General features: G+C 39.8%; 1 protein-coding gene across 4 annotated transcripts in view; it reads left to right on the plus strand.

Moving 5' to 3' along the window:
- Positions 1-16842, plus strand: part of LOC143040709 (matrix metalloproteinase-21-like) — a 54054-nt gene extending 37212 nt beyond the window's left edge. For all 4 annotated transcript variants that reach the window (XM_076212062.1, XM_076212053.1, XM_076212072.1 and 1 more), the window contains exons 3-12: positions 58-201; positions 3144-3602; positions 4063-4227; positions 5160-5337; positions 6474-6619; positions 8798-9063; positions 9857-9981; positions 10921-11096; positions 11605-11772; positions 13261-16842. In XM_076212062.1, coding sequence (XP_076068177.1) covers positions 58-201; positions 3144-3602; positions 4063-4227; positions 5160-5337; positions 6474-6619; positions 8798-9063; positions 9857-9981; positions 10921-11096; positions 11605-11772; positions 13261-13410 — 1977 coding nt within the window. In that variant the 3' untranslated portion in view covers positions 13411-16842. The remainder of the gene's footprint in view (positions 1-57; positions 202-3143; positions 3603-4062; positions 4228-5159; positions 5338-6473; positions 6620-8797; positions 9064-9856; positions 9982-10920; positions 11097-11604; positions 11773-13260) is intronic.
- Positions 16843-19310: the final 2468 nt, after the last annotated feature.

The following is a 19310-nucleotide window of genomic DNA, read 5'->3' on the forward strand; positions in this document are numbered from 1 at the left end:
TAAAGTCCCCAGAACTGCTTGTTTACTCAACTATAACTAACATGTTGTCTCCCGAAGGCAATACTGATCAAGTATGGATATCTTCACTGCGACAACGAGGACCCCTCCGGCGCGGCCCTCAGGCCCTTTCGAAAGGCCCAGGTGAAGACGCGTCGCCCCTGCACGCCAGAGCTGATCCACCGAGCCATCAAAAGGTTTCAGGTAGGAGACTTCTGTAGACATAAAATAGATAAATAAGTGAAAATTAAATAAATAAATAAATAGATAAATTAATAAGTGAATAAGTAGATAAATTAGTTAATCATATGAATAAGTCAATTAATAAGCTCCGCAGCTAGGACTCGAGTCCTTGTACGAGCGACTGCCAACTACACAAAAAAAAAAAAGACGATACCATTTTGCCACGACTGACCATACAAGATGGAACGACCCAGAACACGACTTGGTCGTTCCACCGATGGCACTCGCGTGGCTTAGTATGTACTCAATTTCATCGAGTCTTTATTCAGACACTCCACATGACAAGGTGTGTATCATTATGACAAATTAATCAATAAGTTCCTCCACTGACGCTCGAACAGTAGCATAAGTGTAGTATGAGTGTGAAGCAAGGACAATACCATTACGCCACGACTGACCTTTAGAAATGGAATGATCGAGAACACGACCTAGTAGTTCCACCAAAGCAAGGACAATATGTCACTACCATTGTATGGTCAGTGATGGCGTAATGGTATCGTCCTTGCTTTGTAATAAGCACTCATGCAAGGGTTCGAGTCCCAACGGCGGAACTTATCAATCCATTTGTTATAACGACACATACACAAATATACAAGTAAATAAATAAATAAGTAGATAAATAGACAAATAAATAGGTAGATGAATAAACAGATAGATAAATAAGTAAACAAACAAATAAATGAATGAATAACTAAGTAACTAAGTAACTAAGTAACTAAGTAACTAAGTAACTAAGTAACTAAATAACTAAATAACTAAATAACTAAATAACTAAGTAACTAAGTAACTAAGTAACTAAGTAACTAAGTAACTAAGTAACTAAGTAACTAAGTAACTAAGTAACTAAGTAACTAAGTAACTAAGTAACTAAGTAACTAAGTAACTAAGTAACTAAGTAACTAAGTAACTAACTAAATAGGTAAATAGGTAAATAAGTAAACAAGTGAAAAAATAAGTAAATAAATACACATACGCACGTAAGCACACACACACACACACACACACACACACACACACACACACACACACACACACACACACACACACACACACACACACTAATGATAATTGCAGCCATATTAAACCGCAAATGAGAATAACAGATGAAACATCAACAGAAACCGTACTAACAGGTCTTGACAAAATAAACGGTGGGAATTTAACATAGCAAATCGAATTCAAACCTTTGACTGCCGAGGCTTTCTCTCAGCTGAATAAAAACCTGTTTATTACTCGTAGCCTTAGAGAAGGTCTATACTGCCTCTCATTATTTAATGATGTCGTGTACTGTCACTACTTTTTTTTTTTTACATATTTAGCTTATTTGTCGGAGTGTGGGAAAAGTTGCAGTTCACTTACGTATCCTATTTGTCTCAATAATTATTTAACAGTGACATTTCTCTACGAAAAATGTACGTTCACAGGCAAGGCTAGTATTATACCCAGAAGTAACTATATCTCAAAATTATCACCACAATGTAATATATCGCAGTTGTTGCTTAACTATATAGTTTGCAGTATTGTCGTTTTAGTCAGAAATGTTGTGTTGTCGGCAAATTAAGGATACTTGATGCTGTCAAAGATCGTATAAGATCTAACCTCCGGGATTTTTGAATAATAGCATCATTAACGGTTTCATTGTTAAACAAACCTTAGTAGCTCCTCACTCATCTAATAAGAATTAATTCTTTGTGGAATAATCTATTATTAACATTAATTCAGAATTACCATGAATTAAGGCTTTGTGTAACAGTTTATTATTGAAATTAATTCATAAATGCATAAGTTATAAATGCATACCGACCGGTAAGCAGGACCAGTCCAAGTCGGTGAAGCCGATTCGAACGCGCCCCGCACGCCACACTGTCTTCAGTGGCTTCTGGTTGGCAGAGGGACACGCGTCTTATCAGAGCTGACCCTGGCAAAACCTTTTGGCAGCTGGCGTGCCTTAATATTGAACCTACTCACCCTCTGATGGGATAGGGTGCTAACTAGATCCCATGGGTGAATATGTCTTCTGCAACTTGTGCGATGTTACCATATTTTGAGATGAGGTGTCTTGAGAAGTATGGTAGGGTTATAAGGTTGGATAGAGTGAGAAATGAGGAAGTGAGGAGAGTTGGGGTGGAAAACGAGATGGTAGATAAGGTTAATGAAAGAGTATCGGGATGGTTGGGAGATATGGAAAGAATGGGTGAAGAAATATTGATTATTAGCAAAAAATGTAGAAGGTAGATGTGTATGGAGTGAACTTGAGGGGACGACCGAGGATGAGGTAAAAGGGGCTTTGAGCAAGAGGGCAATGTCTGTTGAGCAAGGAGGGAAGTAGGCATGGGATAGTGGTGAGTGGAGAATGGTTGTGTATGGATGATACTTTGATGCAGCCCGAAGGTATTTTCTCCCCGTCTTCCCTCTTTTCTATGTCTGTCGAGCAAGAAAGGGAGTGGGCGAGGGATGGGGTGGGGAGTGTTTTTTTTTTTGTGGATATTTTGACGCAGCTTGAAGGGAATTTTCCCCATTTTTCTATTTTCCACATGAGGGGACGGAGAGGGGGTGTCGCTGATTAAGTGAAGCGGCCTTGTTGTCGATGTGTTGTGCCTTGCTACATTGCTTCTGACCCAGGCAGTGGGCGGAAGATAGGGATGATCCTTCATCCACGAGAAGCTAAGATTGAAGGGAAACAAAGGTGTTGGATGGGAATGGAATGGGTGGGATTGAGTGCGTGCCTTTGAATTGGCTACCTCCCTTATAAGGGGGAAGAACCCCTTGGTCTATAGACTGTATTTTAGAATCTAGAATATGAAGACGTTTAGACAGGCTGTTTTGTCGCACGAGTCACTGTCTCTTGTTAATTCCTTTCCATACATTCGAATGTCAATGACATTTGTTTTTGTCTCGTGCAGCATATCTACCAGGTGAAGGAGACGAGTCGATTGGATGCCGAGACCTTGCAGGTCCTCAACGAGCCTCGCTGTGGTAACGACGACAAGGAGGTGGATGATGAGGACGAGGGTGAGGCGCCTGCAAGGAAGAAGAGGAACAGGAACTTAAGGTCGCGGAGGAAAAAGAACAGCCACCACCCGAGAAGAAAGAGATCCTTGGAGGAACTTGGGTCGTTTAACGAGTTGGATGTCAGTGACATAAATGAGAAGAAAGATTGGGAAAAAGAAAGGGAGGAACATGAACGAACGGAAAAGGAAGAAAAGCAAGGGCAGCAAGAACAAAAGCAGTTGGAACTAGATAAAGAAAGAAGAAAAGAAATAATTTGGAAACAACCAGAGGCAACAGAGTTCGACGAAGGCAGTTCACCCAAGGACGAGAGGGCGCAGAGTTTCAGCAGTGAAATCTCCGAAGCAGATCCGGTGAGTGGATTCATCCGTAAACCACACACATACACTCACGGATGTATATATATATATATATATATATATATATATATATATATATATATATATTATATATATATATATATATATATATATATATATATATATATATATATATTCAGGTATGACAACGACAGAGTCCACAAAAGAAACTCCAAGTGTTGTTAGTTCTTCGTAAAATCTAAGTACTGACGGCAGTTAGCAGTCGACTAACTCCTTGCTACTACATTCATTCCCAGGTTGATTTAGTTAGACAACTAATAGCCTAGTGGTAGAGCATCGGCATCGTATTCACGCGAGCCTTGGTTCGTATTCGGGGACGTCAGTCAGAATTATTTGATATATATATATGTGTGTGTGTGCGTGTGCGTGCATGTATATGATATATATATTGGGTCTTTATTATCTATATATGCACATTTCTCTCTTGGTTCAGGGACCCAGCTTAACGCGAAGAAAACGTTGGCTTAAAGATCATATTGCGAAGATCACCTCTGGAGAGGAAGACGTTCGACTCCGTAATCTGCATCCGTACGCAACCACAATTGGTAAACGAAAGAAAAGATCAGCGTTTAGTCCTCCAGGCCTAGCATTCAACCAGGTATGTATTTGTTCATCAATCTATTTGTCTATTTATTTATTCATTTATCTGTTTATTTATTTGTTTATCTATTCCTATATTTATTTATTTACTTATTTATTCATCTGTTTATCTACTTATCTATTTGTTCATCTAATAATTTATTTACCTATTTATTCATCTATTAATTTATTTTCGTTCATCTAACTATCTAGCCATATACTCATATTTATATTTATTTCTCATTTTTTCTATCTATTTGTTTTTCTATTCATTACTTCTTGGTAGGTGGGTGGGCTGTTCACAGAAAATTTGTTTCCAGTGTTTACGTTTGTCTAGGGGTTATCTAAATTATAGGCGATTCGATTAACATTTCCAAAGTCAAACCTGTAATGTATAATTGACATAAGATATCTATGCAAGATAATATTGTCTTTTAGGCAAAGTTATCAAGTGCATGTATGCAATGTAAAGAGATATTTTTCATATCCTGTTTAGAGAAATGGCATTTGGCTCGGCATGGATGGCCCTTACATTAATTATTATCAATGTTGCACTGTAACCCAAAGGTTTCCCAATTTAATTCCAACGGAAATATGGGCGGGGGATTAAAACCAATTTGTCATCCCTGCCCTTAGAATTACACAACAGGAACAACAATTTCAAAGGTGATAAATCATCATGTCCACATGGGCATAGTTATGGTGATTTAATCCGGGATGTCGTGGTTTTTCAATGTACCAAACTGCCTTGATTATTTTTTTTAGCGGACTTTGAGGCTCACATTTGGATAATCAATTTCATTTCATTGTAAACCCCAGTCCTTTTTTTCAGTCACCCTCTTGGGCTACTTTCCCTTTGTTTTATGCCCTCCTGCGTGGCACTCCATTGCACTGCCTTATCTGCTACAGCTCTCTACCCAGACTGACTCAAACTCTTCCGCATCTCATCAGCCAATCGTGTCGTGGCGACTCGCAGGTTCCGGCTACAGCAGTCAGCTCTCGGCGGCAGAGCAAAGAGGCGCCCTTGGCTTGGCCTTCAGACTGTGGAGTGAGGTCATCCCAGTCGTGTTTTTCGAGGACAACATATCGCCCATTGAACTCGTCGATATCACCATCGGATTCGGAAAAAGTGAGTATGGAACAAGAGAAGTAAAAAGACTTTTCAAAGAGGTATTACCTAACGTAATTTGCAAATGGAGGAACGAAGACGACGGTTGTCACTGAAGTATGACCAATCACTTGTACTCCTTAAAAGAATAGAATAAGTTCTTCGACATTCTCCTAGAATGTATCAACATGAAAATAGTTTTAACTCACATGTAATTGAGACAATGTCCACTCGTCACACAGGATCATAGCCTCTTCATCCGCTGTTTTCTTCTTTCTCTCCAAATACTCCAACACATTTCTTCTGTGTCACTTTCGGTCTTCTTTTTGTTATTGATCCTTCCACATTGAACTCACACTGGTGTTTGATTAGTCTGACGCGTTCCATTCTCACTATGTGTCAAGGCCTTGCTCTGCATGTACCTCGACCCTGCATTTTCCCCGTATTGTTTGAACATAAGAATGGAGGAGACTACAAGAGACCATAAGGTATATACTAGGCAGTTCTATGTCCCTCACTACTTGTCAACCCTGTCCATATTGCTATCTAATCTTCTAAAACAACCAATTGTTTCAGAGCGCTTTACATGGTTACTAAGTCTATTCCACTTTTTAACCGCTCTATTGGTAAACCAGTTTTTGTCTACTTCCTTATTAAACCTAAATTTGTTCAATTTAATCCCATTACTACGAGTCCTGCCTTGTTGTCTTTATATGATTACCTTGACTGCATCACTTGAAAAAGCCCTTGACCCATTTGAGAGCTTCTATTAGATCACCCTGCACCACATCTGACCTACTCTATATCACCTACAGCCTATGGACAGTTCATCTCCACCGCTGTAAACCTCTTTCGTAGAATTTGCCCTAATGTCCAGAACTCACACCCATAAATAGTATGGTTTCCACTGTATTTTCAATCATGTCCATTATTTACTAGATAAGAGACATAACTCATGCCGAACAGCCGAACTAGAATATATGTAGCTTGTTTCATAATAATATTTAATTCTTCATTTATTCTTCTATTGACAGATACCGAGGCAACACACTAAAGTCAAACTTATGTCCTCAACTGCATCCCCATGTAGTTGTTAATTGATCCTGAATTAAGAGTTTTATTCCCAGGGTTCTAACGCTGGTTTCTTGGCCCCTCAGAGTCGCATATGGATTGCCTCAACACGTTCGACGGCTACGGTGGACAGCTGAGTCACGCACTGCGCAACCTGGTGGAGGCCCAGATTCACATGGACGACGATGAACATTTCACCCTCAACTCGGATCGCGGCACCAACCTCCTTAAGGTGTGCGTACGGCCAAACTCTCCATGTACTTGTAAAAGCAGATTGGTGATAGTCAACTTGAAATGGGAACCATGGATTAAGGTGGATGGTTTTGGGGAGAACACGACCATCAAGGTTCCGGTTTCCACGACCTTCTCCAAACTGCGAAAAAAATATTTCAGTTTTTGGTATCTTCTTCTCCCTGGTTCTGTAGCTGTTATTGTTTTGTTTTTGTTTTTGTCTTCTATCATTCACATTCTCGACAGCATTAATAGCGACATAATTTATATTCTTTCTTTTCTGATGATCATATTTGAGCTGGATTACATTGTACCTTAGTTGTGGCAAATCTATGGATTTTTTTCTCATGGTTATTTGCAGCATTCGCAAAGTACTCAATGGCTGTCTAGTACCTCTAGTACTTGATATAGTTTCTTAGAATGACAGTAGATTTTCCAATATTTTATAGCGTTCAACTGTAATTTTATATCTCCGATTAATGATTTGGCAATATCTATTTTGTAGGCCACTCGTACCTGCATATTCTTTCGGTTCCTTGCCTAGGTATATCTAACTTTTATCTTCGTTCACATCGTTAAATGTAACAGCACTTTCATTTAGAAATCCTCTTTAGATATTCTCTTTGGCTTATTAGGACTCGATATACAAGGGAGAGTTAATGTAGGTGGGCAAAGTTCACATTGAAAGCAAAAATTCTAAATTAGGGTTATATTAATCACACGTTGCTCAGTCAAATAATATTTTCAATGCACATTCAGTTAAAAAAAGAGGTGGAAATTTTCCAAATTATTGTATTAAGAAAGATCACAGAGAAGTAACGTTTGTAAAGATAGATCGATTATTTTTGGTGCGCTAAAGCACACATTTTTTGTGAGCCCTCACCCGGTTGTAGGAGGGATATATATTTGGTGAAGTTGTTTTCTATAGTCTATCGACTCTAATTTGAGCCTTTTGAGCGATGGCCTGCACATAGTGATTTGTCCCACTATTAGTCTATATGTCATCTATTTATAGAATATATATACTTGTATATTCTTAATACGACTACATGGTGTTAGGAATGGCTTGATATTTGAGGGGAAGACAACGATTCTGTTCATTTTCCACTTCACTTGGCAACGTGACTCATGCCACGTTGCCGTCCCAGATATATATAAAAATATACACAAAGAGAGAGAGAGATATGTAGCGAGTCCCTCTGAGGAGAATGATGGAGTGATGTGTCCGTAGCGCGGTCTCACCTAGCCGCGTATTGGGGCTCAAGTTAAAATCGATGGAGGGAAAGAAGCCATCAGTAAGGAAATGGCTACAGTTTGTAGAGATAGTCTGTCATCCGCTTAGAAATTAATCGTGAGACATTTCTCTTCAGGGATAGTGGATGTTTGTCCCTTGTGCCATTTGTCTAAAACGAATTTTGAGGTCTTAAATAAAAGGTGTTACGGTACCCGTTATCCACCAGTCAGAGTAGCTCGCTAAGTTCAAGATATGTGTTTCTCCAAGTGTTGCATTGAGACAATGTTCTCCAAATACAGATGCTGATGGTTGTTTCAAGGTACCGCCCTTTGCATGAACAGAGATATTAAATGTTTCGCCTTACGTTTTAATAATAACGTCTGAAAAAGGAAGGAGACGTAGATCCTGAGGTTTCTGTTCTTTCTCTATGATGACGTGTCGTCTACATAAAGGCACTAAGTGATTCTGTATCTGCGATTCGACAGTGCAGCTATGTGTTCGCCTCTGGGTGTGTTATCTGCTATTTATTCAAGGAGACAGCATAGATCCCCCCCCCCCCCGAGATTAATCGATACTGCAACAAGTCAAGATGATAAAAGGATCCTAGGCAGTATATTTTCAGAATCATTCCCCTGATATTTTACCTATATACCTCTTGAACCAGATGAGGACAACATGAACTTCACATTCTGGTGGTGATACCAAGATAAGGTATTAGTACCGTGGCTCATCCCTTATTTTGGTAATAGGTGGGGACACACCTGTCTGATAGATTAATCAAAGTTACACCAACACAGGCAAATTTTTGTTGAGGAACTTCTTTGATCTATTCCCTATGATGGGTTGTTCTTACAGTTTGCACCAGATCAAAATGCAAGTAAAAAAAATCTGGCAACATTATGCGGTCGCTTTCTTAATGTTATTTGTTTATCTTGCTCACTGCAGGTAGCTGTGCACGAGATTGGCCACGTGCTGGGCTTAGGCCATGTGATGCGGGACTATTCCATTATGCACGCCATTTATCATAAACTGCTACCAAACCAACATTTTGAGATCGGATGGGAGGACCGCAAGCTCGTACAACGTATTTACGGCATGTGTTCTGGAAGCTTCTCTGCTGTCTTCGACTTTCTCAGGTGGAGGACAGACGGACAACTCACCTTCAACACCTATTTCTTTAGGAAAGACCATTATTGGTTATACGAAAACAGGTGAGTTGAGGAAAACGAGCGAATAAATTAGAGGAAAGAGTGAGGACAGTGAGTGCAATGGCAATTGTACACGGGGGAGAGGAAATGACACCTTAGGTATAGATCCCCTGCGTTTGGAGGAAGATGTAATAAGAAAAAAAAAATAATGAAGCAGAGAAAAGGGCAGGAAGGAGAAGAGAAAATGGCGCTGTCGGGGAGGTAGAATGAGATTTCATGGAACTATTGAGGACAAGAGACAGAAAAAAAGAGGAATGGGGAGGGGAATGTCGTCGGCGAGGCAGTTAAAAGAAGTTGAAAGAGTCCTAATTCATGGTCATAATGGCGTGAATTCGTAAGCCATTCAGAACACAAATGTAAAAGAAAAGTTAATCTTATATGGTGCAGTCATATGTGCATCGGTATATATCTACTCTGGACAAAGAGAAAAACAATGGTTGCACAGCCGTATCAAAATAACTTACACATATGATGATATGTACACATGTAACTTTGCATGTCTGAATTCGGTGTTGTTCACGTCCAATTACAACATATACATAATACTGTAATATCACTGACCACCCCTTCAGCCTGCAGGGTTGACATATCATCCACACTAAATACCCGTTTCCCGTTTCCATGCGTGCATAGTACCACACTTCGCCTCTTCCCGCCTATGAAGGCTGCAGCAAGCATAGATTCCATGTAACCCCCTATGCTCCTTGTCACACTCCTGTCGCGTTTTACATCTGTATCTCTGTTGCCAGATATAACCGGATGCGTTTTACATTTGTATCCTTGTGATTGTTGCCAGGTACAACCGGACGCGTTTTGGGGATCCGCTCCTTGTGCGGTCAGAGTGGCACGGGCTCCAGGACAGTATCGACGCCTACACGCACATTTGGACAAGAGATCGCGATGAGCATTTGTTCTTTAAAGGCAAGCATTTAATACAATCCCATCGTTAAATTTAAGTCTATTTACATACCAAGGTCCTCTTCACACATGTAAGGAAGGTAGCCAGCTATGGCATTCACCCACTCCCATCCATTCCACTCACATCCATCATCCATTGTTCCCTCTACTCTTAGCTCCTCTTAGATGAAGGATTATCCTTGTCTCCAGCCCACTCCCCGGGTCAGAAGCAATGCAGCAAGACACAGTACGTAAGTATTTGATACAATTACATATGTTTCTGTTGGCTGAAAGGACCAGTGAGAGGTACATGCAAGATGCATCTCAGAAAGATCATCTTCTTGTCGTTCACCTTCAGAACCCGTCAATATCCTCATCTCCAAATGTAGGTGCAGTCCCGAAGGGCTGGCTCTCGATCTCCGAACCGAGCCCTTCATCACCGTCATCTGCATTTCTTACACATTTTCACATGAGGGGATCAGGCAACTGGCGACTACTCACTTCTTTCTACTTCTACTATAAACAGGTGTTACAGAAACTATCCCACACAAACACGAGAGATAGTATTCCAGAGTTTCATTCCAGAGAGATCTATGTGAGGACCCGAATACTCTTGCTAACCACTGTGGAGCTGCAGGGTTTCAATCACCGAGAATATAGGCAACAATTGTCGTATTTGTCATGAAGAAGCAGCTTTATTGTTATAACAAAAAACAAATGTAAAATGTAGGTACACGCCGCGGGGATTGGATAACTGTAATCATAAATTGGATAATAACATCAGAATAACTCTGAATATTTGACGCTCTTGTGGCTTATTTTATTGAGGAATTGGTGAATGGAATTTCGAACAAATCTATTGCACCCCCCCCCCAGAAACACACATACATATTTCCCCGACAAAATAAGATCGTTGATCGTTACTGTGCATCTGAGACCACTTGACTTCCCTGCTTTTCACAGGCAATATGTACTTCCGCTACGACGCAGTTGCTGATCAAGTGATGGACGGTTACCCGCGTCGAATCGCGCACGACTTCCGAGGACCAAAAGGATCCAAACGCAAAATACCCAACAACCTTGACGCTGTTCTCTTCGACAAACGTGATGAAAATCTCTACTTCTTCAAGGGCAAAAAGGTGAGGACGATGGAAAAAGAGAGCATATATTTAGTTGTACATAACAAAAGAAGCATGCCACCGAAAGGGCCTCTGGTAAGGAGATGCATTGTAAAAGACAATTCTGTTTGATCCTAGAAGCATTATGTCCGAAAGTGAGCAAAAAGATCAATAAACAGAATATCACAAGATCATATCAGTCTTTTAAGGTTAATTAAGTATGTATGAGAAGGACATATGCATGTGTACACACAAACGGAGGTAGGCCTTCTCTTTATGAGAGTGATAAAAAGATAGGAATAAAAAGAGTGACGGAGAGCGTGCCTTAGATATCTGTGTTGGCACCGGTTATACCCTTGCTGTCTACAGCCCTGACAGAAAAGTTATATTTGTTTACGGATGATGCTAAACTACTGGTGTGAACAGAAAGCTAGAAATTTTTGTGCAACCATAGAAGATTTAATTCCAATGGGCAATAGAGAATAAATCAACACCTTTTTGTGCTCTGTCACGCTGCATCTTCATCCAGGTATTTGGATACGACGTGAAGCGAGGGACGGAAGGATGCTGTCTGCCCAAATACCCGAAGCTAATCTCCGACCAATATCGACCCGTAGATCGCTTCTCTGACCCTCTGCCGGGGCATATAGATGCCGCCTACTACTCGTACTCAGACCAAGCCGTTTACTTCTTTAAGGTAAAGGGTGATACATTCCGTTTTTCTTTGCATCATTCTCATATAACTAGTGATCGTTTCCTTTCTTAGTATCATCGGCATGTTCAATTGCATATGAAGTCATTGCCAGTAAGTATTACTGTTAAGTTACTCCTATTATCATAATCATTATGATTATATTATCAGTATCACTATGATTATATTATTAGTATCACTATGATTATATTATCAGTATCACTATGATTATATTATCAGTATCACTATGATTATATTATCAGTATCACTATGATTATATTATCAGTATCACTATGATTATATTATCAGTATCACTATGATTATATTATCAGTATCACTATGATTATATTATCAGTATCACTATGATTATATTATTAGTATCACTATGATTATATTATCAGTATCACTATGATTATATTATCAGTATCACTATGATTATATTATCAGTATCACACACAAACGCAACCAGTTGTGTTGGGACTTACACATTGGTTTCTTTAGAATCCCTTACATCGAGGCGACTGAAACTGCGGCTACCTCGATATGAGGGCTTCTGAAGAAACTTATGTGTTAGTCGCAATGCAACTGGTCGCGGCATCGTAAGCAAGTGGTTTTATAAAACTGGTTGCGTTGGTGTACGAGCTGCCTCACTGTTATCACGATTATTTTTCATTGTTGATATTAAATACCTTTCGACATTTCTCAAGGATTTATATCTTCAACCCTTTTCATCTCCACGCATCCTCCCATATGCACAATATAATTTCGAATTTACTCACATACACGTGTTTCCAACTGGACCCCTTACTGCCTTAGTTAAATATTCAGTCATTATGAATTCTAATAAATTCTCGATAAAAAATGTGGCTGTAGAAATAACTATTTCTATGTGTAAACATAGGCCACATAATAGAAAATTTGTGTTGATTCTATCGCTCTTAATAACACCAAAATTAATTTAGATTTGTTTGAGATCAAATATCACGCCAGACTTAGCGAGTTGGCTCCCGAATTCCGCCGAATAGGGAGAAAGTTGGCTGAATTGTGTACGTATCCTCGCAAAAAATAAATCAATCAATCAATAAAATAAAAAATAAGAAATAAATTAAAATAAAATAAAATAAAGTAAAATAAAATAATATAAAACAAAATAAAATTAGATAAAATGAATACTTTACATAAGGCGCAATTACACGAATTGATTGCCGACTTTTGTACGCATTGAAATGTTCTGCATGCGGGAGTCCCATCGACAAAGTATGACGTGGCCTTGTTGTCGTCCTGTACTCTACACCAGTTACTTCATTGTTAAGTTAAGGACCAAAATATGTACTGGTTCACTCTTCTCTTGTATTTAATTGCACAAAGAACAATTTGAACAGTAATCCTGCAACCTTTCTAAGGTACCTAATCTTACTATGTGCAATTTAGAATTTGAATGCAGTCATGTGTGATTTTGTACCTCTATTGATCTGATTTCTTTCTGACGTACAGGGCAAACTGTACTGGGAACTGGTCTCATACCCTGCCTTAACCAACACAAGAGACACTGACCTAGTGCAGGGACCGTTTCAAGTGGACAACAAGTGGTATGACATCTGCGACACGGACCTCGACCCCTACCAGTTATACAGCAACGCCTGAAGCGACTCCCGCGAACTAACTACTTTAATTTAAGCTCGTTACCCCAAAACCTACACCTGCCAACCCCACATAAATCGGACTACCTAATTTCATTCTGGTTCCTGTCCCACTTCAGCCTGCCTTCCCTTTTTTCACATTTTTCATGATAATTTCTTCGCCTTTCACTGTTACACTAAGGGTGTGAATCTGCAGCAAGATTTCTTCCATGGAGTTTTCCCCACTACGTACAAGACATAAGAGTAGAAACACATGTGTAGTTTAATGTGATGTTTGCTGATTGACTAAAAACATATATCATTCTCGATGACGAAATCCAATGGAATTGGTCATACTTCAGAAACTGAAATACCATGCTCTTAGTGCCTTACCTAAAGAAATTCATAAATATTTCTGCAAAAAGATGTATGACCGGGGCCAGTGACGGATACCTGCAGGTGGTGATCCTACAAGATGGAGAGCGAAGCTGCCCATTTTCGAAAACTGTCAGCCCCTTCACCTCCATCAGGAGATGCAGTCCCGAGGGACTGACGCTCGGTCTTCGGACTGGGCCCAAGATCTCTCTCTGTCAAATTCAGTTGTACGAGTATATCTTACTTTTTCACATACAGTAAACCCTCGATATAACGGACGATATGGGGACAGGGGTCTGTTGTTATATCCGACGATCCGTTATAACCGAGGATCCGTTATGTCCGATGGAAATACCGGACAGATCCGTTATATCCCGAAGTTTGTCCGGTATTAGATATTGGTAAGATTAGAGCAGAGATCTGGTGACTGCTATCCTCCCCGACTACTAGCAGCCGGTGACATATAAACAGTCCCACATTAATAAAACACAAATAACACACTGAAGTTTCTTCCCGGAGATATCTGTAGAAGGGCCCGAGGATCGTGACCAACCACTTTGGGGCTGCGGGCTTTCCACTTAGTGAAACATGAGGTAACTAGTAATTAATCAGATGTTTGATATTCACACAAAGGTAATTAATGTCTGAGATTATAAAAAAAAAATCCCTTCACATCTATGAATCATCCCTAACAACCTCCCAGGCAGACTCTTAGTCCATCCCTACAATTTCCAGATGGTTACGATCTAAATGAGGGACCCACGTCCCATGTGGGCATTTCCTTTGGCTTCTCAAAGATGTGTCTTGGTGAGGAAGATCTAGCGCAGGCATCACTGAATCGCCCTCTGGGTGCTCTGTCCGAATCATCGCCTTCATCTTCTCCTTTCCAAATCATTCATACATTCTTCTCTTCCCGCCCTCCATGCTAAGCCTTCACAGTAGCCTCGTCTATGGTACTCTGTCATATGCTTTTAAAGTCCTTATAATTAATACATTCGTTTTCTATTATGTGCTCTCTCTCTCTCTCTCTCTCTCTCTCTCTCTCTCTCTCTCTCTCTCTCTCTCTCTCTCTCTCTCTCTCTCTCTCTCTCTCTTCCTCCCCCTCTCTCTCTCGTCTTGGCTGTGACTCTTATAAAAAAAAAAATCGAGTTGAGAGGAATGACTTCTATTTTGAATCCGAGTCGTTTGTCTGCTTAGTCTGCCCCCACCCACCATATTTTGTCCGTTTATTTTTAAATATCCTTTTCTGGTGCTTTGCATATTATAGAGACGCTGGCCTATCGTTGTACAGCTTCTCTCTGTTTCCCTACATTCGGGTGGAAACTGATCATTTCCCAGTGAAAAGAAATTATCTTTACTTATTGAGTTTTTGTTTTACATAGTAGTATGATAGGATGGCTTAATTCCTCTGCCCAGTCCTTCAGTGCTTGTCCCTAATGTTTTGTCTGATGCTCTCTCTCTCTCTCTCTCTCTCTCTCTCTCTCTCTCTCTCTCTCTCTCTCTCTCTCTCTCTCTCTCTCTCTCTCTCTCTCTCTCTCTCACCTGGTCTCTTGTTCGTTAATATTTGTCAATCTTGGTTATTCCTATAGTTCTCCATCCGTCTGCCTTTCCAATCTTTTCATCCCACCCTGTTTTATGTGTGAACATTGTAGATGTCATATACTACATATTTCCATCTGTTTCATATTTCATATACTACTCCTGCCGTGGAGCACGTCATTTGTCTCCTAATATTCGCTAATACAACCATGAAGTATTTTGATTCTTTACTTACAGTTTATTATGCGTGTCTGAATGTGTTCCATACATCTTTGTATCTTTGATATGCTTGCTCGTTCATAAAATCATTGTATTTCTTCTGCATCAAGTCTTGTAAATCTTGTTTTCAAATTAGTTTATATTTTCTTTATTTTTACTTCTGTCATTGAACTAGTCATTCATCTTGCAAAGGGATCTCTTTGACTTCTGGAATGTATCTATTCCTTCGTTGAATATTTCTAAAGACCTTTTCATATGGCCTCATTTAGTTTCACTTTTTTTTTTCTTCAACCGTTGTTCTGTACAACTGTTTCATTTTACTATTCTTCTTTCGTTTCCCTCTGTGGTTTCCAACATTGTAACAGACAAGATATTCAAATAGTTATCTATTTTTGCCCTCATTTTTACTGGTTCATATTGCTGTTGATAATTTAAGGTTTGAATAATCCCATTTAGCGATAGATGATATAATTTTTATTATATCTGTCCCAAATGTGACCGTAGTAAGGAGGTAAAATCTCGACGATAAACCTCAACGCTTCTAGACGACACATTGTTTTCATGTCGTAGGTTTGATTAATTATTCACGTAGGATAAGATGACGTCTGAGGTAATGAATACTCGTAGTGCAAATATTGATGCTTATGTAGGTCAAGGAATTTACCGAGTCTGTAACTAGTGATTTGTATTACATACTTACATTACTTAAGCACTTCTGTTTTTACAGCATTATGTTCGTATGGATACTTTATTTCCAAATGTTTTGTTTCTGTTTTTAATCTTTTCCAATGGGTATTATTTCTAAGACTGACGATATTCTTTGTTGCCACCAGTCAACAAAAGAATAGAATTGATTCATCAGCTACCTAGTTTAATTAATCTATTTCTAACTTGCCACTGGTTAGCACTGTAAAACAGTGGATTCCCATTCTCCCTGTGATCCACCTAAATCATGCATCCCAAGCCATGATCGCGTTACTATACTGCCCTTAGATGCAACGTAGAATGACATGAATAATTCTTGGTTCAATTTAACAATGCTAAGATATACTGAAAAAATAAAAATGTATATTATATAGAGGGGTGTTGGCTGCATGTTATTGTGAGGTTAAAAGCTCAGTAGCATGTAGCTGATACTATAGGATCTATATGGGTTACTCCTATGGACCAGAGTCACACACCATTTTGTTTGTGATAGAGGATATCTCTATTCATAGAGAAATGATGAATTTTTTTTATACTGCGACTGTCCCTCCGTTATGCTGTCCTACCACTCTTAATACTGTCCTGTGCCACTTCTCTGAATGTTTATTTCCTTTTTCACCGAACCCTTTCGTGGGGGAGAAGAATACTGTCACCGAGTTTCCCCCTTGAGTCGTAAAAGGCGACAAAAAAGGAGGGGGATAGGACTACGCATCCTACTCTCTGTAGCCCTAAAAGGGACATTCCTTAAAAAAAAAAGTATAGGAGGGTCTAGGAGGAGCTTTCAAACCAGAACACTAAGGTTTGTTAATGTGCGTGGATGTGGTACAGATGAGAGTAAAAGGGAAGAGTTGGGCAGTATGTTTGTGAGAAAGATGGACGTGTTGGCAATGAGTGAAACTAAGTTGAAAGGGAGGGGTGAGTTTGAGTTTGGGAGTGTAGTTGGGAGGCTTTCAGGAGTAAAGAATGGATGAAGGAGAGAAGAGGTGGCTATAATAGTAAATGAAGAGATAAGCAAACGTGTGGTGGAGTGGAAAGGTGTTTCTTCAAAGTTAATGTGGATGGAGTAAGGGAGATGTGGGTTTTTGTAAGTGCATATGGGCCTGGTAGTGAGAATAGTGTAGAGGAAAGGGAGGCTTTTTGGATATATTTAAATGAGTGCATAGAAGGTTTAGGGAGAAATGTCAATGTAGTGGTATTGGGAGATCTTAATGCTAGGGTAGGAAATGAACCAATAGACGGAGTGGTTGGGAAGTGTGGAATTCCAGGAACAAATCATAGTGGAGAGTTGATGGTGGAGGTATATCTAGAGAGTTGATGATATCAAATACAGTGTTTAGTAAGAAAATCAAACATAAGTACACATGGAGAGGGTGGCGGATGGAATGGTGATAAATAGTGCTTTAATAGACTATGTAGTGGTATCCAGGAGAAGAGTAAGAAGAGTTTTGGATGTACATGTTCTAAGGGGAGTGGGAGAATACCAGATTATTTTTTGGTGAAAGGTAAGTTGGGAGTGGAGGATAGATGGAGAAAGAAGAAAAGAACAAATTGTAAGGAGGTGCTTAGAGTAAACTGCTTAAATGAGAAAGAAAGGGAGAAGGAGTACAAGAAGAATCAGAGAGGAGTGGGAGGGAGTGAAGGATAAAGTAGAACTAGGAGTGGAGGAGGAATGGGGATAGTTCAAGGAGAGAGTCACAAGGTGGTGTGTGGAACAAGGAGGACGGGAGGAAATAGAAGAAAGGGTTGAGAGTGGTGGGATGATGAAACAAAGAAGGTTGTAGATGAGAAGAATCGAGCATTCGCACATTGATTTCAAAATAGGATGAGAGAGTCATATGTGAGGTACAAAGAAAAGAGAAGTAAAGCATAATATAAAGGAGGTTAAAAAGAGAGTAGATGTAAAGTAGGGTAAAAGTAGGACGGAAAGCATTGGAGGTAATAAAAATGTTTTGGAGAGAAATTAAGATAGGAGAGGGTGACGAATCAAGTAGAGAAGAAAAGGTAGAAAATGCAGATGAAGAGATGATAATGGAGGAGACGGCAGTAAGAGGAAGATGGACAGAGTATTTTAGGGAGTTGCTAAATGTGAAGGAGGATGAGGAGGAAAAGGTAGTTGCAGTGGGAAATGCTAAGAAAATGACAGTGATGAATGAGGAAAACGGAGGAGACATAAAGAAAGATGAGGCAAAGGCAGTTATTAAAATAATGAGAGCAGGTAAGGCAGCTGAGTGGGTGGGTGTCATGTGGAGCATCTATAAAAGGAAGGAAAAAAGAGGATGGACTGCATGGTGAGGTTGTTTAATGTTTGTCTAAAAGAGGGTAGAGTACTGGAGGAGTGCCTGTATAGTTCCGCTTTACAAGGGAAAAGGGGACAAGTGTGGGTGTAGTAGTTTCAGAGGGATCAGTTTGTTGAGTGTAGTTGGGAAGGCTTGTGGGAGGGTTTTGATTGAAAGGATTAGGAGAGGAACACAGGGAGTAATTGGGGAGGAAAAGTGTGGGTTTAGGACAGGTAGGGGTTGTGTGGATCAGATTTTTGTGGTAAAGTAGATATGTGAGAAAGCTTTAGAAAAAGGAAAGGATTTTTTGGGGCCTTTATGGATTTGAAAAAGGCTTATGACAGGATAAATAGGAAGGCACTGTGTGGTATTGCAGATAAATTGGAGGGAAGCTGTTAAGAGTATTCAAGAGTTTTTACGAGAGTAGTAGAGCTTGTGTTAGAATTAGAAATGGAGAGAGTGAATGATTTGAGGTGAGGTGGGACTTCGCCAGAGATGTGTTATGTCACCTTGGCTGTTCAATTTATACATGAATGGGGTGGTGCGAAGGTAAACACAAGGATAATGAGTCGGGGATTGGAGATGGTTAAAGAAAATAGAGAAAAAGGGAGATAAGTCAGTTGTTGTTTACTGACGACACTGCGCTTGTAGCAGGATCAGAGGAAGTTGAAGATAAATATAGGTAAAAGTAAGGGGATGAGATGTATAAGGGGAGAATGTGGCAGCAAATTGGAAGTGAGTACTAACGGAGAAAGACAGGAGGAAGTGGATAGCTATAGATACTTGGGTGTGAATATGGCGGGAAAGGGAG

This window comes from Oratosquilla oratoria, chromosome 2 (assembly GCF_046742065.1).
Source record: "Oratosquilla oratoria isolate Oo_2021 chromosome 2, ASM4674206v1, whole genome shotgun sequence".
In the NCBI taxonomy this organism is placed as follows: Eukaryota; Metazoa; Arthropoda; class Malacostraca; order Stomatopoda; family Squillidae; genus Oratosquilla; species Oratosquilla oratoria.